Source organism: Bos indicus, chromosome 9, assembly GCF_029378745.1.
Source record: "Bos indicus isolate NIAB-ARS_2022 breed Sahiwal x Tharparkar chromosome 9, NIAB-ARS_B.indTharparkar_mat_pri_1.0, whole genome shotgun sequence".
NCBI lineage: Eukaryota > Metazoa > Chordata > Mammalia > Artiodactyla > Bovidae > Bos > Bos indicus.
This window is the reverse complement of record NC_091768.1, coordinates 49,771,625-49,797,028: the sequence shown is the minus strand read 5'-3', so window position 1 is coordinate 49,797,028 and position 25,404 is coordinate 49,771,625. Positions and strand designations below refer to the sequence as shown.

The 25,404-nt window shown below is 41.0% G+C and overlaps 1 protein-coding gene across 1 annotated transcript in view; it reads right to left on the bottom strand.

Moving 5' to 3' along the window:
* Positions 1 to 220: 220 nt before the first annotated feature.
* SIM1 (SIM bHLH transcription factor 1) overlaps positions 221 to 25,404 on the bottom strand; it is a 69,787-nt gene continuing 44,603 nt past the window's right edge. Inside the window, exons 10-11 of the mRNA XM_019967311.2 lie at positions 4,122 to 4,524; positions 221 to 1,898 (exon numbers count right to left, since the gene is read on the bottom strand). Coding sequence (XP_019822870.2) covers positions 1,168 to 1,898; positions 4,122 to 4,524 — 1,134 coding nt within the window. The 3' untranslated portion in view covers positions 221 to 1,167. The remainder of the gene's footprint in view (positions 1,899 to 4,121; positions 4,525 to 25,404) is intronic.

The window sequence follows — 25,404 nt, the reverse complement described above, 5'->3', positions numbered from 1 at the left end:
CCGTTTATAAACAATATGGAAAATGAACACTTGGCCTGCTCCTTCAGTCAGAGAACTGCTCTTGCCCTTTCAGCCACTTGTCCATCAGCCCAAGCTTTTGTCTTAGACTCTCTCCTGAGGCTTTCCACGTGTCACATTTGCACATCTGTGCATTGACATGTGTTCGAACACTTCAAACAACTATACTGCTGTCATGTAGTACTTCACTGGTTTTCCTTAGTTTTTCTGTTGGCTTTTTTTTTTTTTTTTTTTTCCCACTTAGCAGCCTTTTTTCCTGGTGAGTTAGTTTGAGTTTTTATTTGGTTAGTTTTATAAGCTTCCAATATGTTGATTACATCTGCTGACACTTGTTTGTTTTGAGATATCATTTCCTTTTTCTCTGCTTCTGGTCTTGTCCATCTTTACTAACCTATTTCCAATAGGGCACCCCAGGCTTTTGATGTGTGTCCCAACACTCAGTGTTTTTACTTAGAAAAACCCCTAACGCTATGTCAGTGTGATCCTGTTCTTTGTCGAACTCAAAAGTAAGGTGCAAAATCACACTTCCTGATTGCTTATAATGGATACCAGGTGAAAACTCATTCTTGTATTAGATTCAGAGCCATTTCCTTAATTTATGCCTAAATCAAATGATTTGGATGGTTGAAACCACAAAGAAAAACTAGTTTATGAGATGTATCTCCCTCTTTCTTAGTTATTTGGGAATAGAAATTTCTTTCCAATGTTCTATGTGCTAGGGTTAAGGAAAGTTACCCGCTTGGGGTGTACTTATGAAATACAGTCAGTATGTGAAGTATATACAGCAGATTGTGGATAGTGGTCTATGTGCATGAAGTTCACTGGATCATTATAATGCATTGTCATCCATCTGTCCTTTCATGTGGTAAACAAGCTCACTTAATCTACACGGGTATTTTTCAATTAAAATTTATTCTGTTTCCCATATAAATAGAGGGGCAAATCTGTGTATTCACTTTAGCTCCATTATCTATGTATAACCCTGAATGCAGTGCTCTGTCTTTGATTTCACAAGAACATATGTCAAATACCCAGTAACTTAAATTATCCATTCTAACAATCTGCGGCATTGTAAATGCTGGTAGTGGGGCATTAAATGATAAATATGTTTCAGAGATCCTTAAAGAACAAAATATTTTAGAAAAAACATCAGCTTCCATTGGTTATTATAACAGATGTTCCCTTATGTCCTTGTGCTGGATCTGGCTGCATCCTTAGATGGGAAGTTACATCAAAGTGTGAGCCATTACAGCCCAGGGAATAGTTCCTAATGGTTTCACTGTCATATAAGTGCTCCAGGGCATATCCAGTTAATGTGTAAGCATGCTTGTCAAAATACTGCCGGTGAGAGCCAAAGCAGTTTGGAGAAATGGCAGGATGGTCTCCTGGTGTCTGATGGGGAGACATATCAGAATGTAGATAATCTTTAGCTAGGATCAAACTGGATTTGGAAATGCGATCTGAATTGGGACTACTTATCCGAGACAGTGCTGTGGGACTGTTGTCATAGTCATTTTCATGGGGGCTCAGCATCTTTCCCTCTCTCTGCTGGATGTGGTCACATGGTGAAGTGTTGGCAAGAGCTGAGCTGTGGCAGACTTCACCTGTCGGTGGGGGCTGCTGGTAGTTTGCAAAACAGAGGGAGTGTTTTTTCCCAGCTCCGTTAATGGAAGCCAGTTGGTCTGGGGGCGCTTTCCTTAGCTGCAATCTGTTCTCCTCTTCTTTAATCATTTGCTGGGTGGCTCTTATCAGAGTTTCGATTTTGCTAGGTTCATGCGGGCTGCTCTGAAACTGCTCAGTGCGGTATCGGTCACTTGATTCGCTGGCAGACCCAGGGTCTGGAGAACTGACCACGCTCTCTTCATCCCAATGACCTCGCCCTAGAAACCAGAAAAAGTAAAAAAGTAAGTGGTCTTAAAATGCACCCCCAAAATTGCAAGTGAATTTTTTTTCCCTATGAGAAGGAAATGCAACCCACTCTAGTATCTCTGCCAGGAGAATTCCATGGACAGAAGAGCCTTGAGGGCTACATGGGTCGCAAAGAGTCGGACACTACTGAGCGACTTTCACTTTCACTTTTCTTTTCCCAATTAAAAGAAACCTTATATCTTTCTTTTTTAATATGTGCACCAATATTTGAAACAGACACAGGCGCACATGACAGAGTGTCAACATATTGTCCTGGAATTCATAGTTCTCAGTGGCTTTTAAGTGCAGATGAAGTTTACAACAAGTTTTCTAGAAGGTAAACTTGGTTCATGCACTGTGAATGCCAATGAGTGAAACAGTAAAGTATGTTTATATTTGTCCATGGATGAATATCCCTGAGACCTGTCTGACTGTAAATAATAAAGAAAATGCAAAACATTTGGTTTATGTTATTTTCTAGAGAAGTATTCTGTTGATGCTTAGAAATGCTTTCAGTTAAGATTGAGGATGAGGATAATATAGTCTGGACTATTTTCTCAATTTCCACTAAATCACCTAAAATGTTAAAATTGCTATACGTATCTTAAGTAGAGTTACAAAAACCCTCTAATGTTAGTTTTTAAACTATTTGAGGGTTAAAAATATCTATACATATTCATATATGTGTATGTGTGAATGGAGATATATATATATATATATGTGTGTATATATCATCCTCATCAAAAATATAAATATGGTCTTCCTAAATCTAGTGTTAAAAAAAAATCTCAGTTTCACACACACATAATCATATAGAAACTCTGGCATTTTAGATTGTTTCTAAAATAAAGTGGAGAATAAATAAACATTTTAAATGTTAATAATACCTATTTTGAACCAAGGAGAGAGATGGACGAAGAATGCATCCAAACCATTATTCCATAAATTAAATTATTCTCCAAAGAGTCTGAAGTCAATATAAAAAGAGAGAAGAGAAGCAGAAAGGGACCTATGAAAGCTGAAACTGCTTAATGCAGCAGAGAAGCCCAGGATCACACTAGTCATTGCTTTCCTTTTCCCTTTTCTTATTTTATGTCTAATATTTCCCTCACGACCATGTAGGTTAAGCCAGGATTCTCACTTCACTTCCATTCTTTGGCAAGCAATTACCCTTTGCCCTGGGTTTCCATTCCCAGGCCACCAAACCAGAGAAATTAAAAATAAAAGCAGAAAAATAAAAAGCAAAAATGGAAACAAAGCAAACTCATTCACAGAAAACAGTCAGTGCCCGGGTGGTATTTGCAGAAGACTTTTATGGGGAGAACCACAATGTCCAGCATATTTCTCATTTGAGAGACACAGCAGGAAGAGAAATACCATGGCCACTGGATCAATCTTAGTGTCACTGCCTTTTAATGAAATGGGGAGGGGTTTCAAGACCTGCCTGGACCCAAGCTTGGACTGGACAGGATGAGGTCTCCTTGAGCAGATTACATTGAAATGGACATAGAAGAGCATTAATAACACTAAAGGTTTTAACTGCAGCGCCCATTTCTATGTGTTCACAAAGCCATGAAATAATCCCAAGGTGAAAATCCCCATGGGTTCCATATCTCACTCCATCCTCAACTCACAGAGGATACTGTGGGTTGCTGTAACCGGATGAAGGGAGCAGTTACTAGCATTTAATGCCTAGAGGACCAGGGAAGTTAAGACACCTGTGACAGTGAGTGATAGGCCATAAAACAAAGGCAGGCCTCCCCAACAGCCCCCCCACCACCAACAGTGCCCTCACTGAGAAACCCTGCTAAAGGAGCCCCAAGCTACTCCCTGTCCACATCTGAAGCCTGAGAATACAGAAGAAAGTAAAACAGAAGAAATTTAAATGCATGCATACTGCACATTAGTAGGAATAGACTTAATTCATCTTAACTTCTCTACTTTTTTTAATGTTAAAATGGGAATCATGTTTACTTGCCTGTTCAAAATAAACGGATTAAGCAAACATCAGCAAAATCAATACTCTTCAAAAGTGCGGATTTGGTTCTTAAGATCCCATTGGTTGGAGTTTCTGATTTATAAATTCCAAGGAGAAAACTCACTGGGTGGGGTTCACTCCAGGGTCCAACTTAGACTAAGATAACCCTGCCCAGAGGTGCCAGGCTGCGCGTCAGGAGCCTGGAGCTCGCCCTTACCGTGGATCCTGTGCACCGAGGCGATGTGAGGCATGCTGCTCTCATAGGCTTCTCTGCTCTCCGGGGAGGCCTTGGTCAGGGGCAAGGCTGCGCGAGAGCCCCACCAGGGCTCCCTCCCCGCCTGCGGCGCTCCCAGGAAGTACCTGCCTGCCTCACACCGGCCGCCCTCGCAGGCCTGGGTGTGGAAATGCCTCTCCTCCACCAGCCTGGAGTGGTCGAGCGCGAAGCCGTAGCAGAGGGAGCCGCGGTCCGAGAACTGCCTGTAGGCGCACGACGCGTCGTGCTGGGAGCCCGGCCGGTCCGCGGGGTCCAGGAGCTGCGGGGAGGCCGCGTCCGTCAGGGGACTGCCGCCCCACTGGCTTTCGTGATCTGATTCCGATCTTTCCGTGGGAAATCCGGAGTACTGAAACCGAGAGGACGAGAAAATAACATTAAAAAAAAAAGACCCCAAGGTCTGAAAGCATCCTTAAGGTCATATTGGGCTCTAGCACCAGGCTGGGCTCCCCTGACTTGGATCACCCAAGTCAGTCATGGTACCGCGAAGAAAATCCTTTAGGCCGCTGGAAGAAGGAGAGAAAACTAATGACAAACATGGACTGAACTAAATGCCAGGCACTGCTGGACGCACTTCCCATGAATTACTCAACATAATTCTTACAAGCACTTCAGTGAAAATATTTGTTGTTGTTTAGTTGCTAAGTTGGGTACAACTCTTTTGGGACCCCTGGACTGTAGCCCGCCAGGTTCCTCTGTCCATGGGATTCTTCAGGCAAGAACACCAGAGTGGTTTGCCACTTCCTTCTCCAGGGGATCTCCCTGACCCAGAGATGGAACCCACATTTCCTGCATTGCCAGATGGATTCTTTACAGCGGAGTCACCAGGGTATCCCAAGTGGAGATACTAGTAACCCATTAAATGGGTAGGTAAGCTAAAGCCCTAGAAGGGGAAATGACTTGCCCAAGATGACAGGATTAGCAGCTGGCAGAGCCAGAATTCAAACCCAGGTTCTCCATTGCTACACAAATGGTAGTGTCAAAAAGAGAGTCCAAGAGAGCACCATATTTTTAAAAAATATTTATTTGCTTATATAATTGGCTGTGCCCCCATGTTTGTTGTGGCAGACAGAGTTTTGGCCACTGGGACCACCAGAGGAAGTCCTGAGAGCACCATATTTTGCTCCTGTTGACTTTTCACATTTTTTCTTACATAAAAAACAAAAGAAAAGCAAGGTTTAAGGCTTCACACTGGACTGGTAACTTTCTGAGAGTCATGCTGGATACAGGGCAAGGTAGTTAATAAATACTTAACCTAATTCAGTCTCAATGTGACTTTGGGAAAGTCTTGTCCCATATAAGTTAGCCTGTTCACTAGGATGTGTTTCTTGCTTTCTAAAGTGAAACTTCAAATATGCACAGGCTCGTCAGGATAACATAGCTGCAGGCAAGGCTGCACCTCTGTGGAATCACACTGCTCACGTGTTGCCAGAGTATTTGGTCAGGTGTTTTAAAGAAAACATAAAAGGCCAGAGGACCTCCCCAGGAGGTGAGGTTCCTCAAGGGCCATTAAAATCAGTAATATAATCATTTCTACCAGGTTTTGGTCACCTAATGCTAAACACAATTCTTGGTACCATAGAGAGATTGCTGCTGCTGCTGCTAAGTCGCTTCAGTCGTGTCCGACTCTGTGCAACCCCATAGATGGCAGCCCACCAGGCTCCCCCATTCCTGGGATTCTCCAGGCAAGAATACTAGAGTGGGTTGCCATTTCCTTCTGCAATGCATGAAAGTGAAAAGTGAAAGTGAAGTCACTCAGTCGAGTCTGACTGTTAGCGAACCCATGGACTGCAGCCTACCAGCCTCCTCCGTCCATGGGATTTTCCAGGCAAGAGTAGTGGAGTGGGGTGCCATTGCCTGCTATAATAATAGATTTTATTTATTGGGAACTTACTGTGTGCCCAGCAATATGCTAACCCTAACCACTCACAATATATTATATAAATGAATCCTTATAACCACTTGGACAGTAACATAGCTCCATTTTATAGATGAGGACACTGCATCACTGAGTTTTAATAAGATGCCACAGCCATCTCACAGTCTATCTGGTTTCAAAGCCTGCTTTTATTCTTCCATGGTAAGGAAGAGAAGAGAAAGAAAGGATTCAGTGTTAGAGAGATTACCAGAAAAGTGGCTGAAACTGCTTTATAGGTGCAGGAATCAAAATACAAGTCCAGTTTGCATTTTCTTTCTCATCCCCAAGAAGGAGGGATGAGTATGTGTGGTGGGGCGCGGGTAAGGTGGGAAGGAGGTTGAGCAGGGAGGTAGGGATGGGGGAGGCACAGGGACAGGAGAAATTCCCAGGCTCTATTGTTCTTCATGTCACACGCTAGTTGAGCAAATGTGATCCCTGATGAGGGCTTATAAGGACAAGTCAAACTCTCCCTTTTCTCCTAGGCCCACCCTGAACAGAAGAAAGAATCCCAACCCTCCCCAACTCTGTGCAAACAGGCAGCTCCACCAGGGAGATGAGGTACAGAGGTTCCTCCGGGGCTATTCCATAGCACACTGATAAATATCAGGACAGAGTTCCAGATGATTCCAGGGTCAAGATTTTTCCATGGCTATTTCTACTGTTAATTTAATTATTTTCTGAATGTACATATGGACTATCGCCATATTCCATCAAGACAAAAAAAAACCCAGAAAATTTAACTTCTTTCCTGCAGGCCTGTAGGATGGACATATGGCACCCCAAGCTCCGTTTCTCCTACGCACGTCCCCACCTGCCATCTGCCTTTTCTCCCCCTGAACACCAGCCTCTCATTTCACCAAGCAGGGGCTGCCACCCTCTCTCCTGACTGAGCGGGGACCAGCGTGCTATCCATTTGCCCTCTGGTAGCACCATCCACATGCTTGCTAGGAAAAATTCAAGATCATCGGTACTATTCCACACTAGGAATTGCCCAGACTCTGCTTGTTTTTATAAAAGTATAAACCAGGCCTATTTCTGAAGTGCTCCAGTCAAGACTTTTGAGCCCTGCTGAGAGGAGGAAAAGCCTTCCCTGAGTGTGTATGGGAAAGTGCTGTTGGCGCAGCAGAGAAGAACATTCTGTCCTTCGCTGATAAAGAAAATTCAACATGAGGCAACCCTGGTGTACGTGAGGTACACATTTCAAGAGCACCTGAAGAAGAATTTGACAGAGAAGCCTCTTGTCGATAATCAGGAAACCACAGCAGCGCAGGCACTGACCTTCAAGCAGGCGGGAGTTGGGTGGTTCAGTTAGACTGAGCCCTCCCACTGCTTTAGAGGGTATGGAGGAAAAGCCAAGCCGTAAACCTTTGTTTTATAAGACAAGGCCTATAAACTTAAACCTGAGTGCACCATCAAAACTGGGAGCCGTGGACTTCCCTGGTGTTCAGTGGTTGAGACTCTGCATTGCCACTGCAGGGGGCACCAGTTTGATTCCTGGTGGGAAATTAAGAACCCTCATGGGACAAAAAAAAAGCCCCCCAAAACAAAAAACCGTAAGCCATGTCCACCCTTTGAAACAGACCATACTTCATTAACACTACAACCCTGTAATTTGATCTAAGTAGTTCAGTTGTTCATGACATGTTTAAGGAAAGAGAGAGAGCAGAAAGAGAGGCAGGCAGCCAGGCAACGTATGCCGCCTGTGAATGAGTGCTATAGATGAATACTCCTGGTCTCCCTGGCACCTACATTTGCTACTTAACCACATGTACAGTCACAGGCAACTGATTTAATTTCTTGGGTCCTAACAGGAAAAGCTGAACCAGGGTTGGGGCCATTTAATGGAAGAGGCCCTAGGGACAGGGAGCCAGGAGACTTGGTTCCAGATCCATTCTTGATAGAAACTCTCGGGGTGTGAATGTGTGCTGAGTTGCTCCAGTTGTATCCGACTCTTTGCGACCCTATGGACTGTAGCCCACCAGGGTAACCTAGGGAAAATTTATCTTTCTTAGCCTCACCTATAAAATGACATATCAGGTTAGGTTAGTCCTTGAACTTTTCTTCCAGCTCTAATATTCTTCATGATAAGACAATTATTTGGTATCCTTTCTAGTGTTGAAACACATGATCCCTATGCCTGTTCCTGCTCCTGTTGCACTTATTTAAAGTAGATAATTAGAACTATAATACAAGTCCAAGAATTTTTATTTTCATGGTTATAAGAAGAAGGCTATTATGTCAGTCATAATTTTGCTCTAATGTTAATTCCCCCCCCAAGTATCTCATAACACAAATTTTATAGGTATTATGAGGACTTTTGGTCAATAAATCATTCCATTCTAGAGGCTTCTGAGTAGGAAGGATAATAGCATCCATTTGAATCTGCATCTCTTCACACATCCTCCCCCAAGAAACCATAAAGTTATCAAGGAGCACAAATTAAACCTCACATGACCTATCCTATCAGCATTACTAGGAGGCAAGGAATACGCCAAATTTCAAATTTCTTATAAGTGAAAAAAAGAAAGTCCAGCAGCAGTTGCTATGAGCCTGTGGGTACAGAGAGTAAGGTACAGAGTGGTTTAAGAAACTGTGTGAAAAAAAAAAGAGAGAGAGAGAGTGGGGAGAGAGAGAAAGGGATTGAGGACATAGGCAAAATGAAGAAAATTATCCTTAGGAAGAAAGAGCTCAATCAACGCCAAAATATGAACACAAGTCAATATTTAGTAGCTCATAGCACTGACCACAGGTAAGGAACTCAAAGTCAAGCAAAATCCAGAACTCCCAAACTCAACAATAAAACACTAAAATGTGTGAAAGACATGAAGAGACATTTCACTCAGTAGATAAAGAGATGACAAAACATGATGGAAAATTCAAACAACTAAGAAATATTATCACATACCTATTAGAATGGCTAAAATAAAAAAATAGTGACAATACCAAATGACAATACAAAGATGAAGGAAAACTGGCTCACTCATGCAATGCTGATAGGAATGTAAAATGATATAGCCCTTCTGGAAAAGAGCTTAGAAGTTTCTAAAAAGCCTAAATGTGCAACTGCTATATGCAAAACTGGACACTTTTTCCAGATAAATGAAAATTATATTCATTTAAAAACTGATACATGAATGCTTATAGCAACATTTTTTCCCACTTCCAGGTCCTCTGTAACCATTCTTTTTCTTTTTAAAATTATTTTTAATTGTGGTAAAATACACATAAGAGATACCCCATGTCCAAGGGAAGAGAAGCCCTAGCAAGATGGTAGATGCAGGAGCAGTGGCTGCGCAGTGCTCGAGCAACTGTGAGGAGATGCCCCACGTCCAAGAACAAAGGAGAAGCCCCAGCAAGATGGTAGGAGGGGCAAAATCGCATTTAGAATCAAACCCCATTCCTGCCAGAAATGCTCAGAGGGCTCAAACAAACCTTGTGTACACCAGAACACAGAGACCCCACAGAGACTAAGACAGAACTGTGTTTGAGCATCTCCTGTAGAGGTACGGGTCAGCAGTGGACTGCTTCAGGGGCAGGGGCTCTGGGTGCAGCAGACCTGGGTACGGCATAAGCCTTCTTGGAGGAGGTCGCCATTAACCCCACCATAGAGCCACCAGAACTTACACAGGACTGGGAAACAAACTCTTGGTGGGCACAAACAGAACCTTGTGTACACCAGGACCCAGGAGAAAGGAGCAGTGACCCGACAAGAGACTGACTCAGACTTGCCCGTAAGTGTCCAGGAGACTCCGGCAGAGGTGTGCGTTGGTGGTGGCCGGCTGCAGGGCTTGGGGCACAGAGTGTAGCAGTGCATGCATGGGACCTTTTGAAGGAGGTCCCCATTATTTTCATTACACCTCCACCATAGTTAGGCCCCAGGTAAATAACAGGGAGGGAACACAGCCCCACCCATCAACAGAAAATTAAAGATTTACTGAACATGACCCTGCCCATCAGAACAAGACTCAGTTTCCCCTTCAGTCAGTCTCTCCCATCAGAAAGCTTCCATAAGCCTCTTATCCTTCTCCATTGGAGGCAGACAGACTGAAAACCACTATCACTGGAAACTAACCAAACTGATCACATGGACCACAGCCTTGTCTAACTCAATGAAACTATGAGCCTTGCCGTGTAGGGCCACCCAAGATGGACAGGTCATGGTGGAGAGTTCTGACAAAATGTGGTTTATTGGAGAAGGGAATGGCAAGCCACTTCATTATTCTTGCCTTGAGAACCCTAGGAACAATATGAAAAGGCAAAAAGATAGGACACTGAAAGATGAACTCCCCAGGTTGGTAGGTGCGCATGATGTTACTGGAGATCAGTGGAGAAATAACTCCAGAAAGAATGAAGAGACCGAGCCAAAGCAAAAACAACACCCAGTTGTGGGTGTGACTAGTGATGGAAGTAAAGTCGATGCTGTAAAGAGCAATGTTGCATAGAAACCTGGACTGTTAGGTCCATGAATCAAGGCAAACTGGAAGTGGTCAAGTAGGAGATGGCATGGGTGTACATCCACATTTTAGGAATCAGTGAACTAAAATGGACTGGAATGGGTGAATGTAACTCAGATGACCATTATATCTACTACTGTGGGCAAGAATCACTTAGAAGAAATGGAGTAGCCATCATAGTCAACAAAAGAGTCTGAAATGCATGACTTGGATGCAATCTCAAAAACAACAGAATGATCTCTGTTTGTTTCCAAGGCAAACCATTCAATATCACAGTGATCCAAGTCTATGCCCTGACCACTAATGCTGAAGAAGCTGAAGTTGAACGGTTCTATGAAGACCTACAAGACCTTCTAGAACTAACACCCAAAAAAGATGTCCTTTTCATTATAGGGGACTGGAATGCAAAAGTAGGAAGTCAAGAAACACCTGGAGTAACAGGCAAATTTGGCCCTTGAGTACGGAATGAACCAGGGCACAGACTAATAGAGTTTTGCCAAGAGAATGCACTGGTCATAGCAAACACCCTCTTCCAACAACACAAGAGAAGACTCTACACATGGACATCAACAGATGGTCAACACTGAAATCAGATTGATTATATTCTTTGCAGCTAAAGATGGATAAGCTCTATACAGTCAGCAAAAACAAGACCGGGAGCTGACTGTGGCTCTGACCATGAACTCCTTATTGCCAAATTCAGACTTAAATTGAAGAAAGTAGGGAAAACCATTAGACCACTCAGGTATGGCCTAAATCAAATCCCCTACAATTATACAGTGGAAGTGAGAAATGGGATTAGATCTGAAAGACAGAGTGCATGAAGAATTATGGACAGAGGTTCACAACATTGTCCAGGAGGCAGATATCAAGACCATCCCCAAGGAAAAGAAATGCAAAAAGGCAAAATGGTTGTCAGAGGAGGCCTTACAAATAGCTGTGAGAAGAAGAGAAATGAAAAGCAAAGGAGAAAAGGAAAGATATAGCCATTTGAATGCAGAGTTCCAAAGAATAGCATAAAGATAAGAAAGCCTTCCTCACTGATCAATGCAAGAAATAGAAGAAAACAATAGAATGGGAAAGTCTAGAGATCTCTTCAAGAAAATTAGAGACACCAAGGGAACATTTTATGAAAAGATGGGCTCAATAAAGGACAGAAATTGTATGGAAGGCAATGGCATCCCACTCCAGCACTCTTGCCTGGAAAATCCCATGGACGGAGGAGCCTGGTGGGCCGCAGTCCATGGGGTCGCTAAGAGTCGGACACGACTGAGCGACTTCACTTTCACTTTTCACTTTCATGCCTTGGAGAAGGAAATGGCAACCCACTCCAGTGTTCTTGCCTGGAGAGTCCCAGGGATGGAGAAGCCTGGTGGGCTGCCATCTATGGGCTCGCACAGAGTCGGACATGACTGAAGCGACTTAGCACCAACAGAAGCAGAAGATATTAAGAAGAGGTGGCAAGAATACACAGAAGAACTATACAAAAAAGATCTTCATGATCCAGATAATCACAGTGGTGTGATCACCAACCTAGAGGCAGACATCCTGTAATGCAAAGTCAAATGGGCCTTAGGAAACCCACTTGAACTATGAACAAAGCTAGTGGAGGTGATGGAATTCCAGTTGAGCTATTTCAATTCATAAAAGATGATGCTATGAAAGTGCTGCACTCAATATGCCAGCAGATTTGGAAAACTCAGGAGTGTCCACAGGACTAGAAAAGGTAATACAAAAGAAAGGCAATACCAAAGAATATTGCAACTACTACACAATTGCACTCATCTCACACGCTAGTAAATTAATGTTCAAAAGTCTCCAAGCCAGACTTCAACAGTACTTGAACCATGAACTTCCAGATGTTCAAGTTTAGAAAAAGCAGAGGAACCAGAGATCAAATTGCCAACATCCTTTGGATCATCAGAAAAGCAAGGAAGTTCCAGAAAAATATCTACTTCTGCTTTATTGACTATGTCAAAACCTTTGGCTGGGTGGACCACAACAAACTCTGGAAAATTCTTAAAAAGATGGGAATACCAGACTACCTGACCTGCCTCTTGAGAAATCTGTATGCAGGTCAAGAAGCAACAGTTAGAACTGGAGATGAAACAACAGACTGGTTCCAAATAGGGAAAAAAGTACATCAAGGCTGTACATTGTCACCCTGCTTATTTAACTTATATGCAGAGTACATCATGAGAAACGCTGGGCTGGATGAAGCACAAGCTGGAGTCAAGATTGCCAGGAGAAATATCAATAACCTCAGATATGCAGATGACACCACCCTTATGGCAGAAAGTGAAGAACTAAAGAGCCTCTTGATGAAAGTGAAAGAGGAGAGTGAAAAAGTTGGCTTAAAACTCAACATTCAGAAAACTAAGATCATGCCATCTGGTCCCATCACTTCATGGCAAATAGATGGAGAAACAGTGGAAACAGTGACAGACTTTATTTTGGGGGGCTCCAAAATCACTGAAGATGGTGACTGCAGCCATGAAATTAAAAGACGCTTTCTCCTTGGAAGGAAAGTTATGACCAACCTAGAGAGCATATTAAAAAGCAGAGACATTATTTTGCCAACAAAGGTCCATCTAGTCAAAGCTACGTTTTTTCCAGTAGTCATGTATGGATGTTAGAGTTGGAGTAAAAAGAAAGTTGAGTACTGAAGAATTGATGCTTTTCAACTGTGATGTTAGAGAAGACTCTTGAGAGTACCTTGGACAGCAAGGAGATCCAACCAATACATCCTAAAGGAGATCAGTCCTCGGTGTTCATTGGAAGGACTGATACTGAAGCTGAACCTCCAATACTTTGGCCACCTGATGCAAAGAACTGACCCATTGGAAAAGACCCTGATGCTGGGAAGGACTGAAGGCAGGAGAAGAAGGGGATGACAGAGGATGAAATGGTTAGATGGCATCACTGACTCAATGGACATGAGTTTGAGTAAACTCCGGGAGTTGGTGATGGACAGGGAGTCTTAATTGCAGCACGTGGGATCTAGTTCCCTGACCAGGGTCATTCATACCTGAGGCCCCTGTCACTGGGAGCTCAGAGTCTTAGTCACTGGACCACCAGGGAAGTCCCTGAGATACCGTTTCTTAACCATTAGATTATCACACATTCAAAAGCTTGAGAATACTTTGCTTGGCAGAGTGTGGGCAAACAGGTACTCTGTCCCACCCACAGCTCATGGAAATGCAGACTGAAAGCAGCCTCTATGGAAGGGAATTTGGCAGCAGTTAACAAAAACTGAAATTCCGCACTGCTAAGAAGCCACTACACCAAGCAATATATTGATACACTGAGTAGTAAGGTATAGGTAAAGAGGTATTATACATGGAACCTACTCTAAGCTGGTTCAGAAAAAATAAAAAATGAGGGCAGATAGGAAAAGAGAAAGAGAATATGACAAAGCAAAAATGGCAAAATGTTAAGCTGTAGTGAACCTAGGTTTATTAGGCAGAAATACTTTACTGTCCTTGCAACTTTTCTTTATGTATGAAATCATTTCAAAGTTAAGATGTTGTGTTTCATTTCTGTTTGTTGGTTTTTTGGCCCCACCATGTGGCTTGCAGGATCTTAGTTCCTTGACCAGGGATCAAACCAGAGCCCCTGAAGTGAAAGAATGAAGTCCTAACCACTAGACTATCAGGGAATTTCCTCAACATAAGTATTTTAAAATAAGAAAATCCTATATAGCAAAATATTTCATTTTTATAGAATGATTAGAGATAAGACTATTTGTTTTAAACTTTTTTTTTCTGAAGAAATAGACACATGCTCTGATAAAGCTATAATTTAATTAAATATCTTTGTTTTTATTACTGATGATTAATATTTTGTGCATAAAAATATTATTTTAAGTTATGAATTAGGGAGTCCAGTAGAAACAGCATTCAGATCTGAATTCAAATATGGGTGGACCCTGATCTACTGTCATCCAACATGACTTGTTCTGAAGATCACCTCCTGTGGGCTTTGACTTTTCCATCTGCAGAACAGGAAGAGACTGCCTGCATTATACCATCGCAGGGAAGATCAAGTAAATAACATGCATCGAAATACTCTTAAAATGCAAATGTTACAGATATATATGTAACATGTAAAGCAGAGGTCCCCAACCGCTGGGGCCACAGATCAGTAGTGGTCCTTGGCTGGTTAGGAACCAGGCTGCACAACAGGAGGTGAGCGGCAGGCACAACAAATGTAATGCACTTAAATTATTCTGAAACCATCCCCCACTCCACCCCGGGTCTGTGGAAAAACTGTCTTTCATGAAACTGGTCTCTGGTGCCAAAAAGGTTGGGGACCTAAAGGTCCTTAATCAATGATTTTCTTTTCAGTAGAGGAATAGTTATACCACAATCTTGTAAAAATGATTTTTTTCCCTAGATTATATCATCTAAAGGTCATATTTTCAGTTCCATCCTATAGGCATGTCAGAGATAAAACACATAGGTTAAAGAATAAAGAAATCAACATCTCTTTTGGAGAAAACATCTCTTGTACACTGCTGGTGAGAATGTAAATAGGTACAGCCACTATGGAAAATCATAGGGAGGTTCCTCAAAAAATGAAAAATAGAACTACCATATGATCTAGCAATTCCACTCCTGGGTATACATCTGGAAAAAATAAAAACTCTAATTTGAAGAAATACACCTCAGTGTTCATGGCAGTGTTATTTACAACAGCCAGGATGTGGAAACAACCCAAGTGCCCATCAACAGATGACTGGTTTAAGAAGATGTGGTGTATATTTACAATGCAATATTAGCCATAAAAAATCATGAAATATTGTCATTTGCAGCAACATGGGTGGACCTAGAAAATACCTACCAAGTGAAGTACATCAGACAGAAAGAGACAAGTATTATGTGCTATTACCTATATGTGGGATCTAAAAAATAATGCAAATAAATCTATACACAAAACAAAAACAGATTCACTGACATAGAAAACAAACGGGGTTACCAAAGGGCAAAGGGAGGGGGGAGGGATAAATTAGGAGTATGAAATTAACAGATACAAACTACTATACATAAAATAGATAAGAAATAAGGATTTACTGTAAGGCACAGGGAACTATATTCAATATCTTATAATAAACTATAATGGAAATAATCTGAAATACATGTATATATAACAATCACAGTCGCTATACATCTGAAACCAACACAATATTGTGAATCAACGATCAGATCAGATCAAATATACTTCAGTATAAAAATTTTAAAAAAGAAATCAACATCCCAGACGCAAAAAGAAATCAGGTGACTGGCCAATCACCTAAACAGTATGGCCTTTTCTTCCAAATGCTCTGATTTTCAAGGCTCAAATGCCCTTTGGTACCAATGATTCTTATCACTTAACTTTAACAGAAAGCCCACAGATCTGTTTCAAAGGAGGTGAGAGGACACTTAATGATCGATTAGCCAGCGCCTGTGGATGGTTCTCCCAGCAATTGTTGATATCTAGATCATTTTTAGGTAAAAAAAAAAAAAATCACAGTTTAGAACCTATAGAATCTGCTCTTCTTCTTTTGAAAAGGTAATGACACTTTCTCCTCTGTTTAAAGATAAGAAACGGAATGATTCGATTCCCTATTTTAATTAGATTTTATCAACAATGAAAGAAAGTTTCAGTTCAGTCCAGTTGCTCAGTCGTGTCCAACTCTGCGACCCCATGAATCACAGCATGCCAGGCCTCCCTGTCCATCACCAACTCCCGGTGGTGAATTTTGCAGAAACCTCTGTTTTTCCTTCTTAGAAAATTTATTATTATGAATACTCTGCACCTTAATTTACCCCTATTTCTTATTTAAAATTTAATTTTCAAAACAGGCTTTCATGTTGGTAAATTTAAAAAATGAGTCAGATGTAGGATGCCCTGGTTCTAATAAACTTGAAACCACATGTCACCCACCAAAGGTGGGCTAACATCGACCAGCAAAGAGCTTGGATGCCTGCCAGCAATGGATGTCAGATGCCAGTCACAGCCCCCAGCTTTCCTCTGAGACTCAGGGCTCGTGAAAGAATCATTCCTTCTAAAAGAGACTGACACTTCATCCAGTTAAAAATCTGAGCCATCAGCTGGGGTTTTATATGCATTCAATGGAAACTATTTACAACAATTTACTCTATGATTCATTCTGATATTTACTGAACATCTAATATTGGCAAGGCCGTATGCCAAGTGATTTGAGAAATGCAGCTCCATCTTCAAGGTGTTCATATTAGAAGCAGTATAAATAATGCACAAGACATAACTTTAATACAAGTTCAAAAATGGCAAGGGCTGAACAAAGAGAAAAGCAATGTAGTTAAGGAGTTCAAAGAAGGGAGCTCTTACTCTCTATTAACACTGTAGCTACTTGGGAAGGGAAAATGAACTAATGACTAAGAGGCAGTTTACCATATCATTTGCATATGCTAATACCCACCACACAGCAACCCATCACACTACCTTTATCAAATACTTGCTTTGCTCTGGTCACTGTACTGAGATCCCACAGACAATATCTTATTAAATGCTCACAACATCTTAAAAGTATCATTAATCCCTTTACTGATGCAACAAATGAAGCAAAAACAAAAAACCTAAACTACCCAAGTTCACATGAGTATGATATTTAAGAGGAGAGATGCAATTCCAGAGTCTTTGCTCTTTCCAGAATCCTGGACTCATCTAGACTTAGGTACCTAGCTAACAAAAACAGCAGTGTCCCACCCTGTATGCAGCAGTAATGGATCCCAGGTCCCCAAGCATGTTCTTACAAAGGGAGCTTTCTCCAACCTCTACATTCCAGTAGACCATCTCCACACAGCCTCGGTGACGTCCTCTTAGTACTGAAGCACTCTTCCACAACAGTTACAGCACAGATATTCCCCTTTTGATAACAGTCATGAGAGTCTCTCCTGCCTCAACAGCATGTTCCAGACAGGTGCTCTGCATTCATCTGGATGTGGCAGCAACAAGGCAACTCAGGAAAAATGCCAGATGTTCCAACGATAGATGTTATCATTATCTATTTTTATTCTGGCAGCTCACTGAGGTTTTTTTTAATATCATTTTTAGCTGTAAAATATATAGAGAGACCCTCTTATGGTAAAGTCCTGTTTTCTATGAAAAACTTTCACTCTATCAGGCATGAACAGCTTTCCTCTTGATTTGTGTCTGAACCATGAGAAAAAAACATCACAGATGCAGACTGCATTGTACTAAGAACATATGCATGCTTTTAAATCACTTTTATCTTACTTTTTACTAATGTAACCCTGAAACATAAAATATGTCCTTTTTTTTTTTTCATTCACTGTTATGGGAAGAACAGATGGTAAAAGGGTTAGATTAAAGTAATACAGCATGTCCATTAAAATAGCCCCCACTGCTGGGGGTGCTTCCCTCAAACAGGAGTTGTGTTTGCTATGAAGAACGCCTTTGGTTTATACACGTTGGAAATTGCTGGGGGTTTTGTCAAGGATAAACATAAGCATAAGAGAAAAACTAGTGTCAAAATCAAATGCATTTTAAGATGACAACTATGCAAGTTATTTTGCTAATCTGAAGGGCTGACTGAAAACATTTGCCTGTGAAAATGTAACTGAATAGCAGTCAAATAATAAAGTCAATTTCTAACATGAAAAACTTTACTACCTAGAAATTGTAAATAAATGGAACTGCAAAGAAGATATCAAGAAGACATTATTTGTTTCATTCCTGCACTCCTATTAATGGTAGATAGAAATTTTTGCTTTTACTTCATGTGTAATTTATTGTCTAATTAATCAACAGCAAGAATAATTCAGGAACATTCAGGAACATAATTCAGGAACATACATTAAAAAAGGCTAACTATAACATGATTTCTACATAAGTCTCGCACATGTTTAGCATTGGAAAAGCATCCTCATGAAATTTTAAATGAAATTCTGTTCAATTACATACAACTTCAAAAGAGTTAAGCTTAAGGAAACCTTCAAGGAAAATTAGAGAATGCATTTTAAAAGAAAAAAAAGTCAGTCTTGAGTCACATTCCAGAGTCAAGGATGACTCCACTAGAGGAACTACACAAAAAATATTTCTGCTTAAACTATAATTAAAAAGCAAATACTGATTCAAAGTTTAATCATTAAGCATTTTAAATACTTAGGCCATTTCTCCCTTCATTTTAGAAAATGGTATAAATCGTCATCTTCAATCAGATGAAGATGACAGTTTTAAAGAATGGGTTCACAAGACTTTTCACTTATTATTTTTATGATCTGCTTCACTCATAGTATATAATCTGTGGTTTTTGTGACATATTTAGCTTTAACCCACATTTTAGTTATTTTTAGTTCAAAGAATCTTTTGGTGAGAAATCTTTCATACCTGTAAGTTCCTGATAAATTTCATGAAGTAGAAACATGGGAAGTTTTTTTATGTACCTCAAATGTGGTTTGAAATGTCATAGGCCTTCTCTTAATCCACCCCCCACAGTTACAAAAATGTCGCTGGGATCTGGTTCAGTCATTTTTCTCACAGAAAAGTAAGTACAGTCGACATCTCATTAGCGGTCAGGGTGACGTGCAGCTGGAACCAGCACTCGGAACCAGAGGCTGGGTTTTCTCCAGGAATCCCCTAGACAGTTCCATATGGAGAGAGCTGTTCCCAACCATGAAATCCACAGTCCACATCCGTCTATAAATCCAAAGGTAAAGTCCCAAAGGCTGGCAGGTATCTTCACTGCACTGAAGATTTTAAACAGGTAATAAACATTTAATTAGGCCCTTTAATGTCCTGGCACACACAGCTGTAAATGATCAAGGAGATCTCAACTTTGCATTGATAATACAGAAGTGGCTCTAGCCCATTGGATAAATCCTGGGTTTCCAGGACCAGTAGCACTAGTTTTAACGGTAATCTTCTTCTCTGATGGGCTTTGAGCATGAGCCAGAACTACTTCCATCTTTTCACTGATACTGTGACTCACTCTCTGATTTTTCACATATAAGTGGCAGATTAGATGAGCTTGAATTAGATGGGTGCAGGTGGTGCCACCTGCTCCAGCCCCTTATTGCAGCTTTGTCTGGCCTTCCATTGGTTTATTCTGAGTCTCGACAAAGGACGGCTGCCCAAGCTGCTCTTGGCACTGTCCTAGACTTGGGCCAACAGATTATTGGCAGGCATATCACTGGCCTTCTGCATGCTGAAAGAGGAGATCTATCAGACTTGTAACTTTGTGAAAAGAAACTAAAGCTCAAAGGCTCTCTACCGAGGTAATCAATTTCAAACTGGTGTCTGTAAATGGAAGGATGGATCTACTTTCTCATCTTCTAAGTCAAGTACAATAAGGAAAATAATAAGGAAAACTAAAAAAGCACAAACTGTTAAATAATACACATCCAGACCTTGACCTTCCAGGAAAACACTGCAATTCAATGTGCCATAATGTGCTTAAAGAGGTTTCGTAAAAATCTGTGAAGGATGGATGAGTTAAGGAAATCTAAATTTCTTAGCAAAGATATTCAAATCCGACTTAACTCTACAAATTTCACATTATGACTGGGTCAGATCCCACCAAAAACTGTCAAGTTAGGCATTGCTCTCTTGATTTTGACTATTTGGTTTTAATAAGATTTTATTTGATAGGTTTTCTTAAAATAAATTTTCCTGGGCGTATTTTGATGGTGGATTCAGCCATCCCCCTGCTTCGCCTCTGTTCAGCTGTGGGGCAGAATCACAAATTCCAGCCATCATTTCCATTAAGTCAGAAGCACAGGCTTTCCATTTGATTTAGCACAGCTGCTTTGCCCACTGCCCAACTTCTTTTTTGACACTAACTCTCCCCTAGATCCAAACCATCCTATGTTATGAAAGAGAGATGTGTTTAACATGAATTATGCCTTATAGCCAGGGATCTGTGGGGATGAGAGGTGGGCTGCAGCTGTGCTTTGGGGGGCTGGGTAGGATTTAAGAAGCTCAACAGGAAAGGTGTCCTTAGGCGAGTACACAGCTAGGGTGGAGAATTGATGTGGTGGGGCTAGAGGTGGCTGACAGATGCAAAGATGTAGCCAGGACCAGGTTGTGGAGATTGGGCTTCATACTATAACCAACATAGAGCCTCTTTAGGTTTTTAAGTAGGGCTTGGGGGGAAGGGGGTGAGCAGTGGGTACACAATTAAAACGGTATTTCAGGAAGCTTACTCTGGCAGAAATGATTAGAGACCAAAAGAACAATAGGAGGCTGATGAAGTAGTGTAAATGTGACGTGTTCTGAAGAGCCCAGAACTGGACAAAGATAGTGGGCATGGGATAGAGGAGGAGCTAAGGGTCAGGAAAGATCAAGAAGGAACATGACCTGCACAAGGCCTTTTGTGTCTAGAGGTTTGGTCAAAAACCAAACCAAACAAAGAAAGAAACCAAAATTTTAAGAGACTTTTCCCTTTCTTATGGAAGACAACTATACAGTACCATAAATGCACTTAGATTATTAAAAGAATAAGAGAGTTATCTAGAAAGTATCTACTGATCATGGGAATTGGACCCTGGAACTAGGGCTGAGCCCATAAACAAAGACATGTTTCTGAGATGGAAGGCCAAACAGCATTGCTTCTACAGTAAGTTCCGTACATACAAACAAGCTCTGTTCCAAGAGTACAGTTATAAGTCCAATTCGTTTGTAAGTCCAACAGAGTTAGCCCAGGTACCCAACTAACACAATCAGCCATATAGTACTGTACTGTAATATGTTCATAATACTTTTCACACAAATAATAAAAAACAAACAAATAAGAAAGAAAACATTTTTACTCTTTCGGTACAGTACCTTGAAAAGTACCAGCTATGTCACTGCTGCTTTTGTGCTTGCTTCTGGACATCCTGGGCTTGAAATAAAGATACTGTTCTACTGTACTCTATACAGTACTGTACAGTAAAGTACACAAAAGCACAACCATCTCTAGAGGATGCATGTGTGTGACAATGTGCATGAACTAACTCACATGATCGGACATGTGAACACACGTTCTCACTATTAGACAGTTCACAACTTGAAGGTTTGTATGTAGCGGACTTACTGCATAGATACCTCAGGGCAATCATTTTGTAATCAAAACACACACATACACACACAGAGTAAATATCAGTTGTCACTTCTCTCTGTGGTTGCACTGGAGATGACAGTGGAGACATGGAGACTAGAAAGCCCACTCCAGGACAAGATGCAGATGGTTCTCTGCCTTAGAATGTGAGCCAGAGAACACTTGTTCAAAGTTTTGCCCTTGAAAGAGCTTCTAGATTCTACCACATTTAACTCCTCCTTAGCAGGTAGGTATTTGATTTGTACTGCAAGATTTTGTATTTGTGAAAGCATCCTTAGGTTTTTTTGCATGTGTATCTTTTGCTTCTTTACATAGGTTATAAATTCCATAGTAGCTGACATCCCATTCCAGTACTTTTGCCTGGAAAACCCCATGGATGGAGGAGCCTGGTAGGCTGCAGTCCATGGGGTCGCGAAGAGTCGGACACGACTGAGCGACTTCACTTTCACTTTTCACTTTCATGCATTGGAGAAGGCAATGGCAACCCACTCCAGTGTTCTTGCCTGGAGAATCCCAGGGACAGGGGAACCTGCTGCCATCGCACAGAGTCGGACACGACTGAAGTGACTTAGCAGCAGCAGCAGCAGAATATTTTCCCTCCTTGGGGTTTTTAATGTCTCTATAGGCAACCAACAAAGTATCCACCTTCTTCTTAAAGTCTTTACTTATCCATTCATTCATTTCATTAATATTCAGTGAGTGAATAAGTGGAGGACACACAGATGCTGGGTCAAGGTAGGGGGCAGGTATGAAATAGACACAGTTACTAATTTCAAAGATATTATAGTCCAAAAGAGAAGCTCTGACATATCCAGAAGGCAGTAGAAGATAGATTATTCTAAATAGAGGCACAAAGGAGAAAGTTATATTTCATGAAAGAGGTAGCATTCAGTCCTTAGATGATAGGCAGAATTTTGAAAAATAGAGGCAACGCAGGCAGAATAAATGCATAAGCACAAGCATGGGGGCAGGAAAGGACAAGGCATTCAGCAAAGAGGGAGCAGAGAAGTCTGGCTGGATCACAGGGTTCATGTAATTTAGGACTCAATTATAGGTAACCTTGAGTGACAGCTAGGACTGTGGCAATTCTCCAAACACTACCATGATCAGTGGTCCTTTAAGGTCAACCTGAGAAGCAGGAAAGGCTGAAAATGAAAAATTTCCAAAGTGGACAGAAAATTAAGATGAGCTCCAATCTCCAGCGTGACAGAGCTCCTGGGACACAGGCAGTGGGAGAAGAAGGATAAACGGGTAAGGGGCGAAAGCGCAACTGGAGGTGGAGAGTGAGTCTGGTCTTTGACGGGGCACCCAAGAGGTTCAGGGCCTTATTCACTGTCAGCCTGCAGCCCCACTGCAAACCTTGCAAACAGGAATAATTTTTTTTTAGTATTTATTTATTTATTTGGCTTAGTTGGGGCATACAGGATATAGTTCCCTGACCTGGGATCAAACCTGTGCCCTTTTCATTGGGAGGACTGAGTCTTAGCCCCCAGACCACCACGAAGTCCCAAAACAGAAATAAATTTGAACCTGCTGGAAACACCCCAAGGTATGAGGGTCTCTAGGCCTAGAGGCTATTGTCAGCTTCCAACTCCCACCTCCAGTTCACTGCTGGAAGGACAGAGGAGCCCCCAAGACACCACCAGAGCTTCACCACTGCCAATGATGCCTTTATCACATACATGCTACACTGTGTTTAAATTTTTCGTTTACATTTTTATCTCCCCCACTGAATCTGTAAGCCTTCTGGGGAAAGGGCCATATACCCAGGTCATCTCAGTTCTCCTGTTTCTTTATCCACCTATCTTATCAACTTCACTCATCTATCAATTCATTTACCTACTCACTCAATATGTTCTAAGGGCTTTTGGGTACCCAAAGCAATCTGGTTATCAAGGGCAAAATCTCCTGTCCTCAAGGATCTTAAAGTCTCCATTTACTGCCTCCGAATTTTCCTCCTTTCATCTTCTAATAATAATCTCCTGATATTTCTATAGAACAGGTGATATCCGAAGTTCCGACATAACCATAAAACATAAAAAGCCTGTACAGTATAAGAATTTCAGAGAAGATAACTTTTTTTTTTTTTTGCAAGATGCATTACAGTTTTTGTTGTTAATGGTCAAGGATTACATGTTTTCATGTAACATATAAAACATGAAATGAAGGGCTATCTATCCTAGTATTGATAAAAGTATTGATACTATGTGTCAATAGTATCACCAAGGGAAATTCTTGGTCCTTCTTTTCTCTGTAGCTTAAAAGTCAGCATAGGAGTCACCGGTGTATTTTTTGAGGCCAGAAAGAACCTTTGTAGGAAGAAAGCTTCTACCTTCACTGAAAGGAAGCCAGATTGCTGGCAGTGAAAATTAAGAGGGTTCTGTGGGATTATTTAAGGTAACAGATGTGGAGTTAAACCTCCAGGTGTTACAATGTATCTGTAACAAGATATTAAACGCTTTCAGATTTCAGAAGTATACATAGTTTTATGCACTGTTATTATAGAATTATATAGTGTATTGCTTATTACTGACTAGGGAGAAAGCAAGAGAAGGGCAGAATGAGGCAATAAAACAGGAGGGCACGCACTGTCTCTAATAAATGTAACAACTATAAACATGCCAAGAGGAAAAGTTTCAAAGGAAACTAGAATCAGGAGGCAATTTATTCATGATTGATGTGGCTACACTATGTCAAGATAACTCACAACTGTATTGGAGTAGCCATGACTAGTTCCTTAAAAATAGATGGAAGAGACTCTAGCAATTGCTAGAGGTAAGGTCTGAAAAATAAATTCCATAAACTCAATATTTTTAATTCAACAGAACTGTGAAAAACATAAGTTGCTATATTCATGAATATAAACCCAGTAACAATAAAATACAACTTTCATATTGTTAAGATAGCTCTACAGCAGCACAGTAGCTACCTGCAGAATCTTTGGGAGTTATCTCTAATATTTCTTACAACAAATCTTTCAAAACCATTCAAAACAGTTTTGACCTCTCTTGTCCCGAGTAATACATAGAGGTACAAAGGTGACCGAGTCATTCATTAAGTGACTATAATGTAATCAAGCCTAAAATCATTCCCAAGGGCATCTCATACCAAGTGGGGACCTGAAAGTTCATCTACGACTGCAGACTGAGTAGTGACAGTGAATTACAATTTGTGCATGTCTCACATCTTCAAGTTAGGGTGCCTAAATAATTCCAAAAAGCAGTGGTGCTGTTTGCTATTCATCAAATGTCTGTTAGAAATTTCCGGATATGCCTAATACATAATAGAGCAAAGAGCTTAATAAATAATATTGATAGCATCATTACATCATTTTCATACCTAATAAAAAGCACAAGATGTTACCTTATGAGCTCAATTTTTTTTTTTTTTTGCTCTGGAAACAGCCTCTTGAAAAATCTGAAGAGAATTTGTGTACTAAAAATATGTAAACATGGAAATAACAAAAAGTAAAAGATTGTATTTTTGAGAGGAGGAAGAAGAATTTAAAATTAAATACTATGAAAATCTTCATCATTTTGTAAATAAAAATATATTTATTATGCATCTATTATTGTCACTAAATACAAAATGTAAGCTTTAAAATACAATTTCAGAGACTTCCCTGGTGGTCCAGTAGTTAAAAATCTGCCTTCCAGTGCAGGGGACAAGGGTTCAATCCCTAGTCCAGGAACTAAGATCCCCCATGCCATGGGGTAACCAAGTCCTCACACTACAACTAGAGAGCCTATGCTCCACAACAAAGACCCAGTG